The sequence below is a fragment of the Sebastes umbrosus genome, chromosome 6 (genome assembly GCF_015220745.1).
Source record: "Sebastes umbrosus isolate fSebUmb1 chromosome 6, fSebUmb1.pri, whole genome shotgun sequence".
Taxonomy (NCBI): Eukaryota; Metazoa; Chordata; class Actinopteri; order Perciformes; family Sebastidae; genus Sebastes; species Sebastes umbrosus.
In genome coordinates, this window is record NC_051274.1 from 16,346,161 (window position 1) to 16,364,319 (window position 18,159).

Here is an 18,159-nt window from a genome sequence, read left to right on the forward strand (position 1 = left end):
CCCTTTGTTTACATATAGCGCCTTCTCTTCTAATCTGCCATGGTGAGAGTTGCGTGGGCTGAAAGGCAAACAAGTGCAATGGTAATATGCTCAGGAACGCTCTGGTATCACACAAAGCAGAGAGACCCATCATTTGAACTTGAAACACCTTAAAAAATAGAGCCAGCCGAGACGAGCCAGGATAACTTGAGTAGGTTATGTTTAGGGGCAGAGCCGGTAGACATATGGTTTTAGATTTTTACAGGTGCTCTATACGATATCCGGAACATCAATTTAGCAGCAAAACACTATTTGCTCTGTAAAGATACAATATAGATGAGTAATGTCTACCTGAGCAGAGAATGAAGTCGCTCTCCTTCTGTGTGTGTTGTAATCAGAGCTTCTTTGTGTTTTGTTGACATAGCCGGGTCAGCCCCGCATTCTTTAAGTGCATGTTCGTGCATGTGAGCGTGCCCCACTGACTAGCTCAAGGCCACTGCTCTGCACTGCTCTCAAATGGCAGTTGCAGCTGATAACGCCACATCCCTACCGACGGCACCATCGCAGAAGCGTAGCACCCAACCTCCGGTTTCCATTGTTTTCACTGTTAGCGCTGTTAGCACCATTAGCTGTCGCCATGTTGAGAGCCGTGCGGAGGCAATAGAAATGCTCCCAATCTCGCATATAGCACCTTTAAAAGGATACTTTTTTATTTACTCTCCAAAAATGAGAAAATATAAAGCAAAAGAAAATACATTGTGCCTTAAAAAAGGTCATGCTCATTTACAGCAGACATAAAGCAACATTAGCATTTAGCGTTTTTGGTCTCCTGGTGGAAATACAGTATCTGTCTCTTTAGCTGCTAAATGCTCCACTATGTTCACCAGCTAGTTGTTAAATGTGTCTGTCGTTTGATGCTGCCCTGGGCAGGTAATGGGTTTAGAGCTTTTTACTTTAAACAGCTGCCTGCTGTGGCCAAAAACGACCTCAGTTGAGTAATACAGGTGAACATAAACCTAAGTTGCGGTCTGAAAACCAAAACAATGAGCTGAAACTTGCTATAAAGCTTCGTGGAGCTGAGGGAAACTGCAAAGGTACTAATAATAATATAATGATAATTCTCTGTGTTTTTGTTGACTCTCTTAGGATGTTCATTCATCTGTGATCATTTTTGATGCTGTACTGTAGTTTATGCTGGTGTTTCATTGGATAGCCGTATATTTAAAGGTGTTTACATGTGTATGGTTATTGGGGTGGATTTAATATTAGAAGCATCAACTTCTAATGGACTGCATTACACTCTACGTGGGTTTTGATTTCTGGTCACTCAATATAAGTACAGTCAGTAGTTGCAATTTGGATTCATTTCATCGTGATATGATTAAAACATGTGGCCGTGTATATCTCCAGCATGCAGTGCAGTCACAAGTCTAAGCAGTAGCAGTTTGACACATTTTAAAATGTTAGTTAACATGCATTTTTAAGTGAGGATTAATTCCTCTGCACCCCAGTAACTGTCGTGGTAGAACGGCGCTTCTGTGTTATTCATTCCCCTCTCTTCATCTCCTCTTCTCTGTTTTCCCCGAAGACCCGGTGCCATGATAATTTCTCATTTGATTCAGTTTTGCCTGGCAGAAGGGAGCTAAGCTCACTGATAAGATCTCCTTAAGAAGCAGACAAGTTGTCAGTAATGAAGGGAATTGCTTTGATCCGTCGACAAATAGGTCATTTAGACAGTGTCTGGTTTCTGATGCCGGATGATACAGTCATGGCTCTCTCTCTCTCTCTCTCTCTCTCTCGCTCTCTCTCCCACTCTCACTATCAATCTCCCTTAGCTCAACGCTTCTCCTCTACTAGCTCTCTCTCTCTCTCTCTCTCTATAGACACACATTCACACACTAGCAAGACAATAGAAGAACAATTAGAAGGAACGAGAAACATAATGAAAGCAAAAACTGTTTTTTATTATTATTGGCGCTCTTGAAAATGAAATCCTCTGTTATTTATTACCCAATGGAGACGTTGGACATTTTATTGTGTGAGGAGCCAGATAGCAGTGTAGCAATGGAGACAAGAGAGTTCCCCTCTTTTCATTAAAGGAAATAAAAAGTACTAATGCAGTTATGTGAAGCTCTTGGTGCTCATCTCACGCTGGGCTTTTTTTTCCAACACATTCCCTCCCTTTCTGAAGCCGAAATGGCAGAATGATAGCGAGAGCTGCTCACTATTGAAATCCTGCCTGTCACAATATTCAGTGATGAAAGGAGGAGGCTGATAAGATGCAGCAACAGCTAGCCTACATCCTTTATTCGATCTGTTAATGCGTTCCCATGTGCGTGTGATGTATTACATTCGTTATTAATCCTGAGTTTGGTAGAAACAGATGAAGATAAGGAATTCTGGCGCCGTCCCTCACCAGTTTTGAACGTTGTGGGAGGGAGAGCTGATTGGCTGTGGAAACATGCAGCTGGATCTCTCCCACCCCACCACCACCTCAAGCAGGCCGACTTGGAAATGGGTGGGAAATCAAGGGGGCGGGGGAAACCCAAATGGAATTATGGAGAGCTATCACTTCCTAACTGGTGAGGATTTGTACGCCACTGCCAAGGCCAACGGATTGAAGTAATTTCATTTTCCATGCATGGCTTCTGTCCCCACGGAGACCTGAAGCGAAGAAAGAGAGAGAGAGAGAGTGATGAGAGAGAACAGCAGAGGGGAGAGATGAGAGAGAAGGCGTTTGGAGAGGAGAGGGGAGGGCCAAGGAATGTAGAGACAAGGAGAGGGGAGGAGAAAGAAAGGGGGATGAATGAGAGGGGGAGACAGTTTGGCAGCGGGATGTGTAATAATTGCTTGTATTTCCTAATGCGACAGGAGAGGTACTGTAGATGGAGTCAGTGTGCTGCAGTCTCTTTGCTTTGCCTAGCCTATAGAGGAGGGTAATGGCAGTACATTGAGAGTTCAACTGAGCTGCTGGCTGGATATTTGTTAGTTTGTTGGTGTTTAACGGGTAGAGTTTCTTTTGAAGTAATTGCAGCTGATGCCTGCAGCTCGTTAATTATCATAGCTGTCAGCAGTAATTCGCCGAGATATGTGCCGAGCATTCTGACGTTCTCCTCCCCCTATTCCCCAAAGAAAACACACATACAGACATGCACAAATAGCATTAGTGGGATGTTGTGACAGCTCCTCTTGCATTCATACAGGGAAGGCGTCTATATAACTGATCGCATTTGTTTGATTAGAAAGACGCACCTCAACCGGATCTCTCTAATGGGGAGTTGATGATGATGTCGAGGCTGATGAAGAGGAGGAGGAGGGAAAGTAGCGATAATAGCGGTGTCGGTAATGGTGACAGGTTTTTACTCCAGCAGCAGGAAGAGTCAGGATGACACCTGTCTAATACTGTATGTCCGTTCCTTGTCCTTGTTAGTTGCTCCAGCTATTTTCTCAGCAGGGCAGAATTCCTAGTGTGTCAAAAGTGTGGCTAAATTGGTTCCTCGAGTGGTGAAAGATGGAGACAACTTTGGACAGTCTTACTCTTCTGGTGCACTCAGGCTCTCCACTGAAATAGTCATTGATTAGAAGAAAAAAGGTTGGCCATTCGTCTGTGTTTGTGTGTGTGTGTGTGTACAGTGTGTGCCCCCGTATACTAGAGTAAGTGTATGATTGAGTCATTTTGATACACCGGCTGATGTTCACGGGTTGTCATGTAGTTAATGGACAGAGATGGGATGCTTGGACTCTATTTGGGCACTAAATTGAAAAACTCCTCCAAATGAGTCCCAATTATACAGCACTTCAGTCCAAATCACAGGCCCAGCAGTGCACTTAATGCACCTATTAGCTGTCTAGCTGGAAAGGAAAGCTGCACCAACGTAAGCAGGCCTATTTTCTTAAAGAACATTCTGCATCCCTTCTCCCACAGTTATTCAATAATTCTCTTCTCGTGTGCACCCCCTGGGTTTGAGACTATTATTTTCTTCTGGCCCAATTTTTTTTTGCCTCCTCAAAATTGTTGTTTATTGTTATGTTGCCTGTTGTTGCTTCCCTAATTACACAACAATTACTACCTCACTTTCCTATCTAATTGTCATTTTTGTTCACAACCTGTCTGTATTCCCAGCTTGACTCCGGCGAATTTTAATAAATCACTACCTGACTGTCAGTTAACAGTAAATATATGTTGATTTCATTTCTCGCTCCCCGAAATATTGAATTTAAATTTCTCTTTGAAGCAGTCCAATTCTGCCAAACAGAATGCATAGCGCTCCCTGCGGCAGCACTAATGGAATCCTTGAGTATGTGTAGCGAGAAACGCCAAACTGTGATGAATGTGTGTGTGTGTGTGTGTGTGTGATTGTGTGTCTGTGTGCCTGTTTCCAGTGAATAATATGCAATATCAGATTTCTGAGGTTGTGTACTAAAGACAAAATTATTAAACTCTGGGGCTGTATATCACAAACTGGTCTTTGAATAATAAACACCCCACAGCACCAATAGGTGCAGGTCGGTCCTGGTTACTGTGTGTTTGAGTTTAGTTTCCTTGGTGCAAGAGAGGAATAAAGTCCCGGTGAAGCACAGTATGAGACTTCAATAAACACCTTAATGATTGATTGATTGATTGACTGATTGATTGATTGATTGATTGATTGATTGATTGATTGATTGACTGATTGTTCCTCTTTGTTTGTTATGATGCAGATCCGTTCAGACCAGGACAAGGACATCTCGATCCGATACAGCATCACCGGGGTGGGAGCAGATCAACCGCCCAATGAGGTGTTCAATATCGACCCCGTGATTGGAAAGATGTTCGTTACCAAACCTCTTGATCGAGAACATCGCTCTTCTTACCATGTGAGTGTGTATCTCTCTCTCCCACACACACACACACACACACACACACTCACACACAGACACATACACAACTAGAACAGCTTTGAAACGAAACCCAGACAATACTATACAGCCAATTAACCCTTTAACAAATACATGTACGTCTCTCAACATAAAGGGGTCTAAATCAGAATCAGTGTAGTTCTACATTATAAAAGGCCTATAAAATAATTGCAAGAAAAGAAAAACATGTATATGTATGTATGTTTGTATACATATATATATACTGTGTGTGTGTGTGTGTGTGTGTGTGTGTGTGTGTGAAGTTTGACCTACATACTGTATATATAAAAGCCCTATCTTGTAGTAGTAAAAATAAAATTTGCATGAGATAACAGACAATTGTTTCAGATTTGATTTATGCTTTCATTATTCTAACATATTTGCTAACCTAACAACTAATGAAAAAGAAACAAATCAGCTTTAAAAATCATTGAATTAAATCCATTCTACAAGCATTACATAAAGATATCACATTACATTAAGCACAAACACACTATAACACAGCAGTAAAAGCATTTCGTTGAAGAGTTGTGTGTGTGTTCTTGTACTTTGATCACCGTGAGGAACAATTAAATGTTTGATGCACAGTGATGATGGAAGGGTAGCTGTTTCCCCCTACGTTAAGCTAATCATCTCCTGCCACTAGCTTTATATTTATTGCACAGTCATGGGAGTGGTATCGATCCTTTCATCAAATTCTCAGAAAATGTTTAAATATTCATTTTCCTACTGACGGCAACTGACCTCCTACACCTTAGTAGGGGACTATAGCTGGAGAGCTACTGTAGAACAACATACCTGCCTCTTTCCAAAGTTCAAAAATACACCTTTAAAGCTGACTTATTAACGCACTGTATATTGTTTTGTTTTTTTATTAACCTGTACATAAACAGTCATGTAAAAACGTTCTTGGCCCAGTGCAGCATGCATGGCCATCTTTGTTCCGTCCGTGCTGTGTTGATCCAAAACCAAATTGGACAAGACACCTGTCTCGGCGCTACCTCATTAGAATCAAATTACGTACGACGCCTCTCCTCTCACCTTTGTGCTTTCCATGCTGGTCATGTCATAGGAATAACAAACAGTTGGGCAGAGTGCATTTAAAGTTTAGGAAAGTACTAACTTGTCGTATTGCTGCCTAAGCTAGTCTTTCCGCTGCCGTGGAAAGAGAGCTTCGAGGCTTTGATGTAGTGAGCAACCGCACTGAGTTCATCACTTTCTGTCTCTGGTTTCCTCTGTCTCTGTACCTGCCGCTATCCTTGTATTCATATGGGAAAGCTAGTCTTCACTTACAGTCCTGGCAAGCTGGCAAGCCCAACCTTTTAGTGGGAGCTGAGCAGATTTATACCCGAGAGAAACTCCAATCAATGAGGTGATTTGTTAAGAAAGGCAAAGGCTTGCTGAAGGCTGCTTAAGTTAAACTCCATGTTTGTTGTAGAGGGAAAGCGCTGGTCGGTGTGGAATACAAATTTCAGGGAGAAACCAGATGAGACAAGGTAAAGATGTGCGTGTAAACAGATGAAGAAAGGTGTTGCACTTCAATTAAAGGCCTCTCGCACTAGATGCTGAAAGCAATTAAACTGTGTTGTATAAAACATGAACTTCCTCAATCTGAGAACTTTCAAGACAGGCAAGATTTTATTTACTGAGCAAAGCTTCAACACACACAAAGTTAGAATTTGACTTTGTGCTCTCTCTTTTGTTTACTTCATATTTCATGCAAGGACAGAACAAAGTTACGGTCTAGTTCTTTTTATTTCAAAAGAATGAGCAGTCTGAAATTCAAAACCAGCCATGCAACGAGATGCATTCTTATGAGGGAAAAAAACCAAAAAAACCTTGGAGCTTCTGGGGTTTGCTGTTATCTGTATCAGGATGCTACCTCTTTGCCAAATGTCGAGCGCTGCCCGGTACGGTCTGTTTTCTCCACCTGCCTTTCAAGATAATAACTTTAATGTGGACCCAGCATTACATTTTGCCTTCTTTAAACATGGCGGTAATCTCTGACTTCTTGCTGTTATTGAATTAGGCTGTGTGGGTGCATGAGGGATGGAGGGATGAGGGTGGGTGGAGATAAGGGGCCTAGTCTGTTACAGCACGGCGAGATGCACGATGCGATGGCACCGTTCAGGATATTGGGTGCAGGACAGATCAGACAATGCAGTGGAAAAAGTAAAGTCAAATTAACCTCAGTGTGGCCCGAAGACGCGGTTTTGGTGGAGGTGCAGAGTGTAAGCAGACGGTGGAGAGGAGAGGACGGGCGGCGGTGGAGAGGATCTTCACCTCTCTGAGGAGAAGGAGCCTATGGAGAGTGCTGTTATTCTGTTTTCTGCCACAACAAGCCTGCAGGCTGTTTTACTTATCTGGCTCTCGTGCTCTTGCAGCGGCCATGTAGCGGTTTTTCCCATCAGGCATGCTGAGATATAAAGAGTACCTTTCCCTCGATTCTCCAAACACGACGAAAGAAAGAATCTGCTCGTGTTACAATTTCCCATCTTTCTTCTCTATCTGTTCCTAACATGTTCTCATTTTTCCCTCCAGCCGCTTCCAATTCTGTCACTTTTTCCCATTACCCTTCCCTCAGATGAATATCCCTAACATCAAATAAGGTGGAGGGGCCTGGAATTGATTGCTGACATTTTAACTGAATAAATATTTACCAGCCCATGTTGTTAGGAGCAGGATGTAGATAGTATCTGAATTCTGCCCCCCCCCCCCCACCCTTGTATGATATAAACTAAACATCCCCGGTGCTTTCAGCTGACAGGATATATCACTGAATAAGTCATGTTCAGGGATATAAACATTCCCAGGTAAGGTGAAGTGAATCAAAACAGCTTTAGAGGGAACCAAGGAGTTCATTTTGAAATGCCTTTTCAGTCTGTTAGTTTGACCTTCAAGTACGGAGTGAAAATACAAACCTCAAGTATTTAAACTTCCCTGATAATGCTGTCGCTCTCATTTTCATTCATTCAATTCTTTGTCTTTTCTCCTCCAGAGTTCATAAGAGAGAAAGCAGTCAAGACACATTTTACAGCATGTATTGATTCCAGTAATAACTCCATGTCCAAACTTTGTGAGAAATCCTAGTTGGCGATTCCATTGATCTGAGCACAGCTGAGATGAATTTGAGATGGGCTCGCTGTGTTTGTGGCTTCAGAGGGAAGCGGAGAGATTTCAGAACTCTGTTTCAAACAAAACCAGACAGAATGTTGGCCTGGGATCCAACGCCGTGATCCTGAAACAGACACCTTGCCTTTACATCAGAGCCAACTTCCAATAAAATAAGATGTATCTTGTTTTGGTTTCTGCTGAGATAAAAACTTCCGGGGACTAAGTGTAAAAGAGATAAGAAGTCTGGAGAAGGTACATGATCGCAAATGCAATTTCTCTGCAAGAAAAATATCCCAAATTTCACTTCTCACCCTTCCTCATATTGTTGTGTAGGTTTAGGGAATCTTTTTGAAACTGTTATACTGTATAATTCAATAATAAAGATTTGATCAGCCTTTGTATTCATGAGGTGAATGACAAATTCAGAAAACAGAGGTGTTTTTCTGTTTCTGTGAAAGTAGTCACCTTGAAGCATAAGAACATTTTCAGTTTGTTGGTGTTTTATTTATGCTGTTTCTCCCTTTCTTTTGTCCACTCCTGAGTGGAGACGGTTAAAGTGAAAGGTTATATTCAAACATGCCAACAACTATTGAAATATGTTGTTTTAAGTATTTACATCTCTAACCATTAACCTACAAATTAAAATGCAACTAAATAAATAAAGCATGTAAAGACTGGTGGTGTAACGATACATCAATCTGGATCGAATCATATTTTAGTTGTTTTTCTTGGGTTTATATAAATGTATCTGAATGTGTTAAATGGACATATGATATGTGAGGGATAATGTACAGCGAGCCGGTCATTATTGTGAAATAAACCCCTTCAGGACGACGCTATGCGTTGGGGTGCTGCACTGCCCTGTCAGGGTTTATTTCACAACAATGACCCACTAGCTGTACATTATCCCACTTAATACACGGCTACTTACTTAAGAAATCAATAATTTGACACAAAAACGGTCCGCCAGAGTCCGACATCAGACCTGGGCCCATAGCAACGGTATGTTATACATAGCAACGGTCTGCTATAAAGAAATAACAGACCGTAGAACGCCGTGATTGACCAATCAGAATCGAGTATTCAACAAAGCTGTATAATAATGTCTCATATCGATTGCAGGCCCCTGTATTGAATCAAATTGAAATTGTATCGTGACAGACTTTGTGATATCAGCAAATATTCTATCATTGTCCAAAGAATCAATATAATATTGTATTGTGATGAAACTCGTGATTCCACCCCTAGTAAAGACTTTAAACTGAACTATACTAGACTAAAGAAATCTGAAATAACCTCACTAGAAATCAATACTGGAACAGTGATGACTTTGACTGATGTTCAGCTGTAGTGTCTTTCATTAGAATAATAAAATGTCACACCTTTCACCTGTTCATGATCCCTTTTCCACAAATGCATTCAGAGGAGGCCGAAGCATTTATTCCTCCTTGTATGCAGACACATAAAACAAACTAAAACGGCAAAAGTGGTAGAGACAAAAATAGGATTTTGAAAGACAAGAAAGCCCCGTCCTCGGTGGAAATTGCACCCTTGATGTAAATAAATGTTGTTAGATGGATAGGCCCTTGTTCATTCCATGAGAAATCCATCAAACACCAAATGTTTACCCTAAATAATTTTCTCCATAAAACCAATATTCTACATCGCAGACTCATCGTACATTATTTATCAGCTCATTACTTCCTGCTCCCGTAATGGTTCTAATCTAACCTCATTTCTTGTGTTTTTGTGTCTCCCAGCTGCGAGCACATGCTGTGGACATGAACGGGAACCAGGTTGAGAACCCCATCGACCTGTACATCTTCGTCATCGACATGAACGATAACAGACCAGAGTTCAAAAACCAGGTCTACAATGGCTCCGTGGATGAAGGCTCTAAACCAGGTAACGAAGCATGGTTGGATAGATGGATGAAGCGGGAGTAGAGAGATTAAAGAAATATGTGAAGGGGTGACGTGTTTGGACATGGGTGGACGGAGGAAGAGCAACTAGTATATCAGGAGAGATTGGTGTCGTTAAAAGTCTGACTACACCACTGAATCTTTGTACGCTACGGAGAGTTTTCCATTCCCCTTGATTTAGCAGACAGACGGGGAATCTGTCTCCTACAGTGGCTTTTCATTGAGCTGGCTGCAGCAGCGGCCATAAACCAAAGAGGGTGCTCAGGCTGGAGAGGAGATTGAGGATTAAATGTACCACGCTGTAGCACCACTGGGTCATTTTATGTCTAACCTCAGAGCGGAAGAATCACGGAGATGAGCTCTCTGTGTGCATGCGTGTGCGTGTGAGCCTGATGAGCCAGAGTTTATTGCACTAGAGGTGATCTCAAGAGGTGTTCAGGTTCTCATTTCCTTTTTTCTTTTCTTTCTCGCCGCCGCCGCTGTCCCCTCCCCCCTCCGCTTCACCCCACACAGCAGACAAGTCTCTGTGGCATGCATGACATTCAGCTGAACAATAATCATAAAAAAGGAGAGTTTTAGAGTTTAGAGCTCCAGTGGTTTCAATGGAAGGCCAATTACAGACTTGAATTAGTTTGCAAATTAAAGAGTCATTATGGGGACCTAATCCTGTCAGGCACAGCTTAGGACGCCCGTACAAAGGGTCCACATTAAACCCCCTAAGAGTGCAGCTTAATGAAATTACCCCAGCGATGTGTGACACGTTGTGATTCTTCATCTCCTTCTCTCTATCCCTCCATCTCTTGAAAAAAAAGAAAGCGATGGGTGGAGGACTGAGAGTCACTCCACTTGGAATCCAACCAAATATGGAGTCTGTCCTCTATTTCTCTCTTTTCCTCTCCCTCCCTCCCTCTCTTCCTGCCGGCTTTTTTTATTTTTTTCTCGTCTCGCTGAGAGGCCTTTAGAGTGCTCCCTGTGGCCGAGTCATTGACAAATGTTGCTTTGAAATGTAATGAAGTTTGAAATGGGAGCTGCGGTTACAATTATCCTCGGACAGGGGCTGTCACTGGCATGATATCACTATCTCTGGCAATTAGAATCGGCTACGAGAGAGAGAGAGAGAGAGAGGGAGAGCAGGAGGGAGAGAGAGAGATGGAGAGATTGGGTGACAAGCAGTGATCCCACAGAGTTATATGAGTGTGTGGAGGCAGCAAACAAGTGGTGCATTCATGGAAGGATAGTGGCTTATTCTCTCCAACAGAACTGAGTCTGCATAATACGTCTATGCTTACTTGTGCTTATTATTAGAACAGGTTTTAAACAATTCAATCAATGTAAGCAAGAGGTCTATTAGCTTGTTTTTATGTAGTAATTAGTATCAGAACAATGCGATTAGCAATATCGGTCATCAGAATCTGCTTGTAGGATGTTCAAGAGCCTTTTCTTTTGGTCAGTTGAACATTATATTTGCAGCCTGTTCAGTAAATGCTGAATATGATGTGATGTAATGTGGCCATAAAATGTGGTAACAATTTTATCTGTGCTTGAAGTTGTTGGAGTCTTTATTATTTACAGAACAGGTGTGCAACATTTCTCTGCAGACATAATTCTGTAAAGATCAATTCACATTACAGCAAGTGTTATCAAACTCTTATGGGACATCCAGGTGGTTTATTATCCATGTTTATGCACACGTGAAACAATATCAGTATGATTATTACCAATACTGCATCTGTCATTAACATGTGTTTGTAGGATGGGGGATTTAAGCAGAGTAGTGCACTGTGCACACATGAAACATTGAAACATACTGTAACAGTAGCAAAAGTAGAGGTGAGTCAGGAAGTCCGCAAACGGATTTAGTGATGTCAGGTACACAACAATGTCTTAAGCTAAACTAATCTAAGCTGAGTAATGCTGCAGCAGTAAAACTAAGTAAGGAGGTGTTTCGATGCTTATGAATTCATCTTTTCTTTTCTAAAAGGGGGATTCTGTTATTTCATGTTTTCAAAAGTCATCTAGTCTTGCTTGTTTCGGGCTGCTTGGACATATATGTTGACAAATATTATTTTCCTCATCAGGAACATATGTGATGCACGTGTCGGCGTTTGACGGTGACGACAACACCACGGCTAACGGGATGGTGCGCTACCGAATCCTGTCCCAGACGCCGCACAGCCCCATCCCCAACATGTTCACCATCAACAGTGAGACTGGAGATATTGTGACGGTGGCGCCCGGTCTCGATCGAGAGGTTGGTCTTTTCTATGCCAAAGCATTCACTAATTCACTAATGTTTTATAGAGATGAAATCATGCAAAATTAAGCAAAAACAAATAAGGATTGTATAATGCTTTTAGTCGTTAAAATCTGTGAACAATGGAGTTGTATGTGTCAACACAGTCTGAATGAATTATAGCTGGCCAGATGATGCACCTTTTATCCTTGTTTATGAAGCACAGCTCCTAACAGCACTGTTTACTCTGATGACACTCTGAGATGCGTCTTACAAATGTTGTCTAGCCCATTTGTCACCACACGCTCATTTATTTTTATTTTGTTTTACAGTAAATTGCCTTCTTTTGCGGTCACCTTGTTTATGGAGCTATAAAAGTTGTGACAAGATCCAAATGTGTTTATTCTCGCGACATGGATGTGTCAGTGACAACTCTGCAAAGAAATCTCTGAGACAGATCATCCTCCCAAACTGTCACAAGTGACAGACCTATTAACAACACATCATGCTGCAGTGGACTGCTCACGTTGTGCTGTGTGTGTGTGTGTGTGTGGTTGTGTGTGTGTGTTTGTGTTTGTGTGGTAAAGATAAAGTGGAAATATCTGAGATGGAATGCCCTTGACACCTGTCAGACAAACACAAAAGCCCATATAATCACATCTACACTCGATAAAACACAGGCAATTGAGGGGAAAAAAACGGAAAACTGGAGGGAGCAATAGAACAAAAGCAGAGCTGGGCAGACGGGGTATTACAATGAGTTGGGAGGAAGTGAGTGTGAATTTGGCAGTGAAATAGGGTGATGGAGACAGAGAAGCAGGATGACACATGAGGGTGCCAGAGGGAGGGAGAGAGAGAGGTATGAGTGGGACATGGAGTAAAAATGTCTCAGCTGAACTGCTGCTTATTTTTACGCTGTTTTTTTCTGTATTCTGCTAATCCAACCAGTCACCCCTAATGTAGGATTAAACTCCTATCCCCGCTATACACACACACACACACACACACACACACACACACACACAAGCATGTTTGTACAGCTATACTTGTGAAGACCCATACAGACATAAATCATCCCAAGCTCTTACATTTTTTTTACCATATTATTTACCCATTATTTACCACTGAGAGCCCTCACCCTGCTCGCAGTCATTGCATTATACCAACCCCGTCTCCCACAAAATGATGTTCCCATACAACTAAACTGCATTACCACAATACATTTGATTGAAACGTATTTTCTCCCGGATTACAGTTGGTGTTTTAAACAGTTTTAAAACTGCAATTAATGTTGTAAATGAAAACAATAACACAACAAAACTATTTAGTTAGGTTCAGGCAACAAAACTACTGGGTAAGGCTTAGTAAGAATACATCATGGTTTGGCTTAAAATTACTTAAAAATAAAACGAAAACGCAAGAAATGACTACGTTTCACACGGGATACGAACACCCGGTGTACCTTGGGGGAAAATCTGGTGTTTGTTGAATCCATCCACCACCCCTCCTGCCCCCCAGTAGTGGACTTCCCGTTATACCCGTTATCATTCAATAACATTTTCATTCACGGTCGCTCGATATACTACGTCACCTGCTCTGCGCGTCGTTCGTAGTACTACGTCACTTGTTGCGGCGGTCCGCAGACTTACAAAGGTATTTCTGATATAATACCTGTCCTGTTGCTGAAATGTGCTATACAAATAAAGCTGCCTTGCCTTGATATGTAAAAGACAAACTTAATCTGCAACAAAATACGTTACCTTCCAAATATAATTGAGAATGCAGTTTAGTTGTATGGGAATGTAATTTTTAGGAGCTGCGTGATACACATTCACACCTTGAATATGCCCAACCTCAATGTGATCTGTTGACCACTGAGAAGCTCCACTGCAGCAGATTTGGGTTAAAGCTTCAGTAGGCAGAATATTTTTGGCATCTGTGGGCAAAAATTCTATAATAACCTTTCAGCATATTGTAATTCAAGTGTTCTGAGAGAAAACTAGACTTCTGCACCTCCTCATGGCTCTGTTTTCAGGCTTTAAAAGATTTGACCAATCACAGGTCTTTTCAGAGAGAGAGAGGGTTCCTATTGGCTGTGCTCCAACTGGTGGGTGGTGCTTGGTATTTCCTCAACTGATCTCAACATGGCTGCCGGGTCACAAACCTTCTCATTTTACAGCTAAACAGTACACTACAAAATGTTTATGAAAACATTTGAGGTGAGAAATAGGCATTACAGAAACAGAATATTGATTCATATTTGATCAACGCTGCCTAGTTTGACCGTTTGATCGGAGTTCGCGAGTGATTGACAGCTGCTCAGAGACGGCAGACTCCAGCTCGGCTCTGATTGGTTGTTTTCCTCCAGTCTGTGAAATCTTGCAGATGCCTATAGGAGCACCGGAGGACACAGAGGCACATGATTTTTTTTCAGATTACCTGTCTCATGAACTACTGTCAGTATATAGATACATTTTATAAAACTAACTTTTTTTAATGATATTTGCTCCATTTCTACCCACTGCAGCTTTAAGGGCCTTATTCAAAGGTATATCACTGGTCACTTTTACCAGCCAAACATACTGTAGACCCCTTTAATACCTGGCATTAATACGTGATCTATATTGGGATATGTTATCTGGATAAGGAGAAATACATTTTACTGCGAGTAGTTTTGAAACACTTAGTTGATTCACTGACAAATATGTGAGGGTTATGCCTCTCTCTTTTACAGTATATCATTGTAAATTGAATATATTTGGGTATTGGACTGCTGAGAACAAAACAAGTAATTTGAAGATGTCACCTTGGCTTGTGATGGGAATTTGTTATGGCCTCTTCCTGTCCACTTGTCAAAGTGTCCTTGGGCAAGACGCTGGGCAGGCCGGCACCTTGCAAGGCAGCTCCGTCGCAAGCGGTGTGTGAGTGGGTAAATACGAGGCCATTTGTAAAGTGCTCTCCATTGAGGTAGAAAATCGCTGTAGATATGCAGACCATTCACCATTTACCTCGGCAAAGGAACAATAAGTTGAGCCCATAGAGTAGCGTTGATTTCCTTGACCTGGGACCTGCCGTGTTTGGTGGTAAATCCTCCAGCTCTGCCTACATAATCAGATATTATCTGATCACAATGAGGGCAGAATTGAGAGAACGAGAATGTTTTTTAATACTAGATGTAAATGCAAATGTCCAAGGTCACGTGACATTATCCAGACAACACATCCACATTGCATGGTGTAAATGGGGTTGGGAAAGTGGAAGAGTGGTTACAAGCTTGCTTCTCTGACCTTTAGGCCCTTTAACCATCACAACTACACTAAACACTCTTTCTGTAGCATACAAATACACACTTCTGTTTTCCTGCAACTTTTGTTTCCCTGTAGAGCAGATAAGAAGTCTCAAACCTTGCAGGAAAAAAAAGGAGCTGATGTATTGTACATAAACTTCACAAAAAGATGCTACACAGCACACTGCGGTGTTTCCCTGGTCCACTTTTAGTCAGCACTTTGGCCCTTTGAAACTTTGAAAGTTTCTGCATCTCCCTTTCCTTCTTGGGCTGGGGTGTTGGAGGCGTTAGGTGCTACAAAAAAAAACAAAAAAAACCAACAACACAGGCATCTATTTTTAGTAGTCCTCCTCCCTTGCGCCTTGGCTGCATCCCCCTGCTGTCTCTTATCCTCTCCTCTGTTCTTCACTTTTGAAATGTTTTCTTCCTTCCCTTTATAAACTCCCACACTGATTCTCTTCTAAAGGTTTCCACTGGTCTGCAGTGGACTTTTAAGAGCTTGTTGACAGTAACAGACCTCAGTCCTCCAGAGGAAGCTGGGGTATGCTGCGGTGTTGTTGCAATGCTGAGAGGTTCAGAGGAGCTCTACATAATTACTCCCTTGTCTAATTAGTGAGAGTGTTGTGTACACGCTGTACACTGGCTGATGGGACAGTCAAGCAGGCACCGCCTCTGAACAATATATGAAGAAAGAGAGGTGTGTGTGTGTGTGTGTGTGTGTGTGTGTGTGTGCGTGTGTGTGTGTGTGTGTGTGTGTGGGTGTTAATGAGGGTGTGTGTACAAGGTTGGAGTTCAGCATCTCGTCTAGCATCGAGATGAGAGGAACTGAGAGGACCTGTCTAATCCTCCTGATGTGGCGTCCTGGCCTAATTGGGATATTTACTCGGTAATTAGCAGGTGAGAGAGACACTGGGAATGTAATTGGGAATCTCAGTGACGAGACGCATTATACCCAGACAGTCAGCTCCCGGGCTCCATCCTTCCTGCAGCCCATTAACTGCACCGTGGGACAGAAGAGGAGACGGAGGATGCTGGCAAAGAGAGGGAGTGCACTCAAGTACAAAAATACAAATAAGAGAACCATATTTCAGCTTCCAGTGAAGTGACACTGTGTCATTTCAAAAGATGAAATGGCATTCATCATTCCCTGGTATTATTGCTGCATAGATAGTCTATTAATCTCTGTCAGTCGGATCACTGTCTTCACATCTGTCCATCAGTGACACCGAATGAGCGGCGTCTTTGATGACATACCCATGGGGAGCCTTCAGACGGTGTGAAGTCTGGATACGTTCCGCCGAGGAGGTTTCAACTCAGTCGAATGAAAGAACTTCACCCCTGTGATTCTGTGTTTCAAATGAGAGCACGGATGGCTACTATAGAACAGAAACACTCCTCTGGGAATCACACTGCGTGGTTGTTGCTGTAGACCGGAGGAAGACAAAGCTTTTTGCAGATGAATAACTGCACACACTGTTTTTTTTCTTCTCTTTCTGCCTTTTTACAGAAAGTGTCCCAGTATACCATCATCGTGCAGGCCACGGACATGGAGGGCAACCTGAACTTCGGCCTTTCCAACACAGCTACTGCCATCATCACTGTCACGGACATCAACGACAACCCTCCCATGCTGACCTCCAGAACTGTGAGTTGCTACAAATAAGGGGAAAGGAAGGAAGGGGGGGGGGGTTGGATTCAGAGAAGAGTGGGAAATGATTAGTATGTCGGAGAAAAAGAAATAGAAAAGGCTAGAGAGTGACAGGCTTTGAAGAAGAGAGGGAAGGAGAATGAAAAGGGGAGGGAATGAGGAAAGGAAAAAGGAAATGACTACAACACTGTTATGTCGTTACAAACGAAGATTTACACAAGGACAGTGAAGGAGGGCTATGAAGTGCAAAGGGTACTTACTCATTTCCTTGTAGAGGATGGCTGCACACACACACAGAGAAGGAAAAACTAATCCATATTATTGACTTTCATCAGCAAGAAAACTAGAGCCAGCAAATCGTTAATGATTGTTGTCGTCATAGTGATATTTAAAATGATGATTACATTACAGAAGGTCGTTATCGAGAGCGAGGTAAAAATTAAAAGTCCAAAGTAATGTACTGTATGTAATGTATCAGCGTGGTGCGATTCAGCAACATCATCACTAAATGATTAAGTGAAGCGGGAGATTTAGTGTTGTTAAAAAAAGTTTACTTCAATTTATTCCACTCTCTCTCTCTTAAGTTAATATTAACTCCGCTTGTTTCTCTCCGTGCTGCTAAATGTTTATTTAGATGTGCGGGTGGAACGGCTGAGGTGGCAGCAGTATTTCTCTCTGGCAGCTGGAAAAAAATTGCGGAGCCATTATTTGCATGTTTTTTTAATGAAATTCTCAAGAGTCACATTTTTATTCGATGTGGCAGAGCCGTGCATTTTGTTTAGAGAGGTAAAGATGGTCAAAAGTGGAGTCGACGTGTCTGCGTTTTCTTGTTATGATGAAAAATCTTTCATCGTAGGTGTCAGTTTGGCTTCAGGTGTCAGAATTATTCAGCATGTGTGCCTTTTCTATCAGCAGTGATGAGAGCACGGGCCTGTTGGGTAGATAAGGTGCTTAGCTCTGCAACTGCAGGGAGAGCGGCTGAGGGCGGTATCAGCACTACAGTGAGGCTCGGTCTCTTTGAGGTGGTAGCAGAGGAGCTAGCATTAGCATTTGCCCTGGGGGCTATTAAGACCCTTAT

The 18,159-nt window shown here is 42.2% G+C and overlaps 1 protein-coding gene across 1 annotated transcript in view; it reads left to right on the forward strand.

The window, feature by feature from the left end:
- The window catches only part of LOC119489326 (cadherin-4-like), a 276,141-nt gene that overhangs the window by 228,960 nt on the left and 29,022 nt on the right, over window positions 1–18,159 (forward strand). Inside the window, exons 6-9 of the mRNA XM_037771595.1 lie at window positions 4,681–4,836; window positions 9,753–9,897; window positions 11,993–12,165; window positions 16,941–17,078. Coding sequence (XP_037627523.1) covers window positions 4,681–4,836; window positions 9,753–9,897; window positions 11,993–12,165; window positions 16,941–17,078 — 612 coding nt within the window. The remainder of the gene's footprint in view (window positions 1–4,680; window positions 4,837–9,752; window positions 9,898–11,992; window positions 12,166–16,940; window positions 17,079–18,159) is intronic.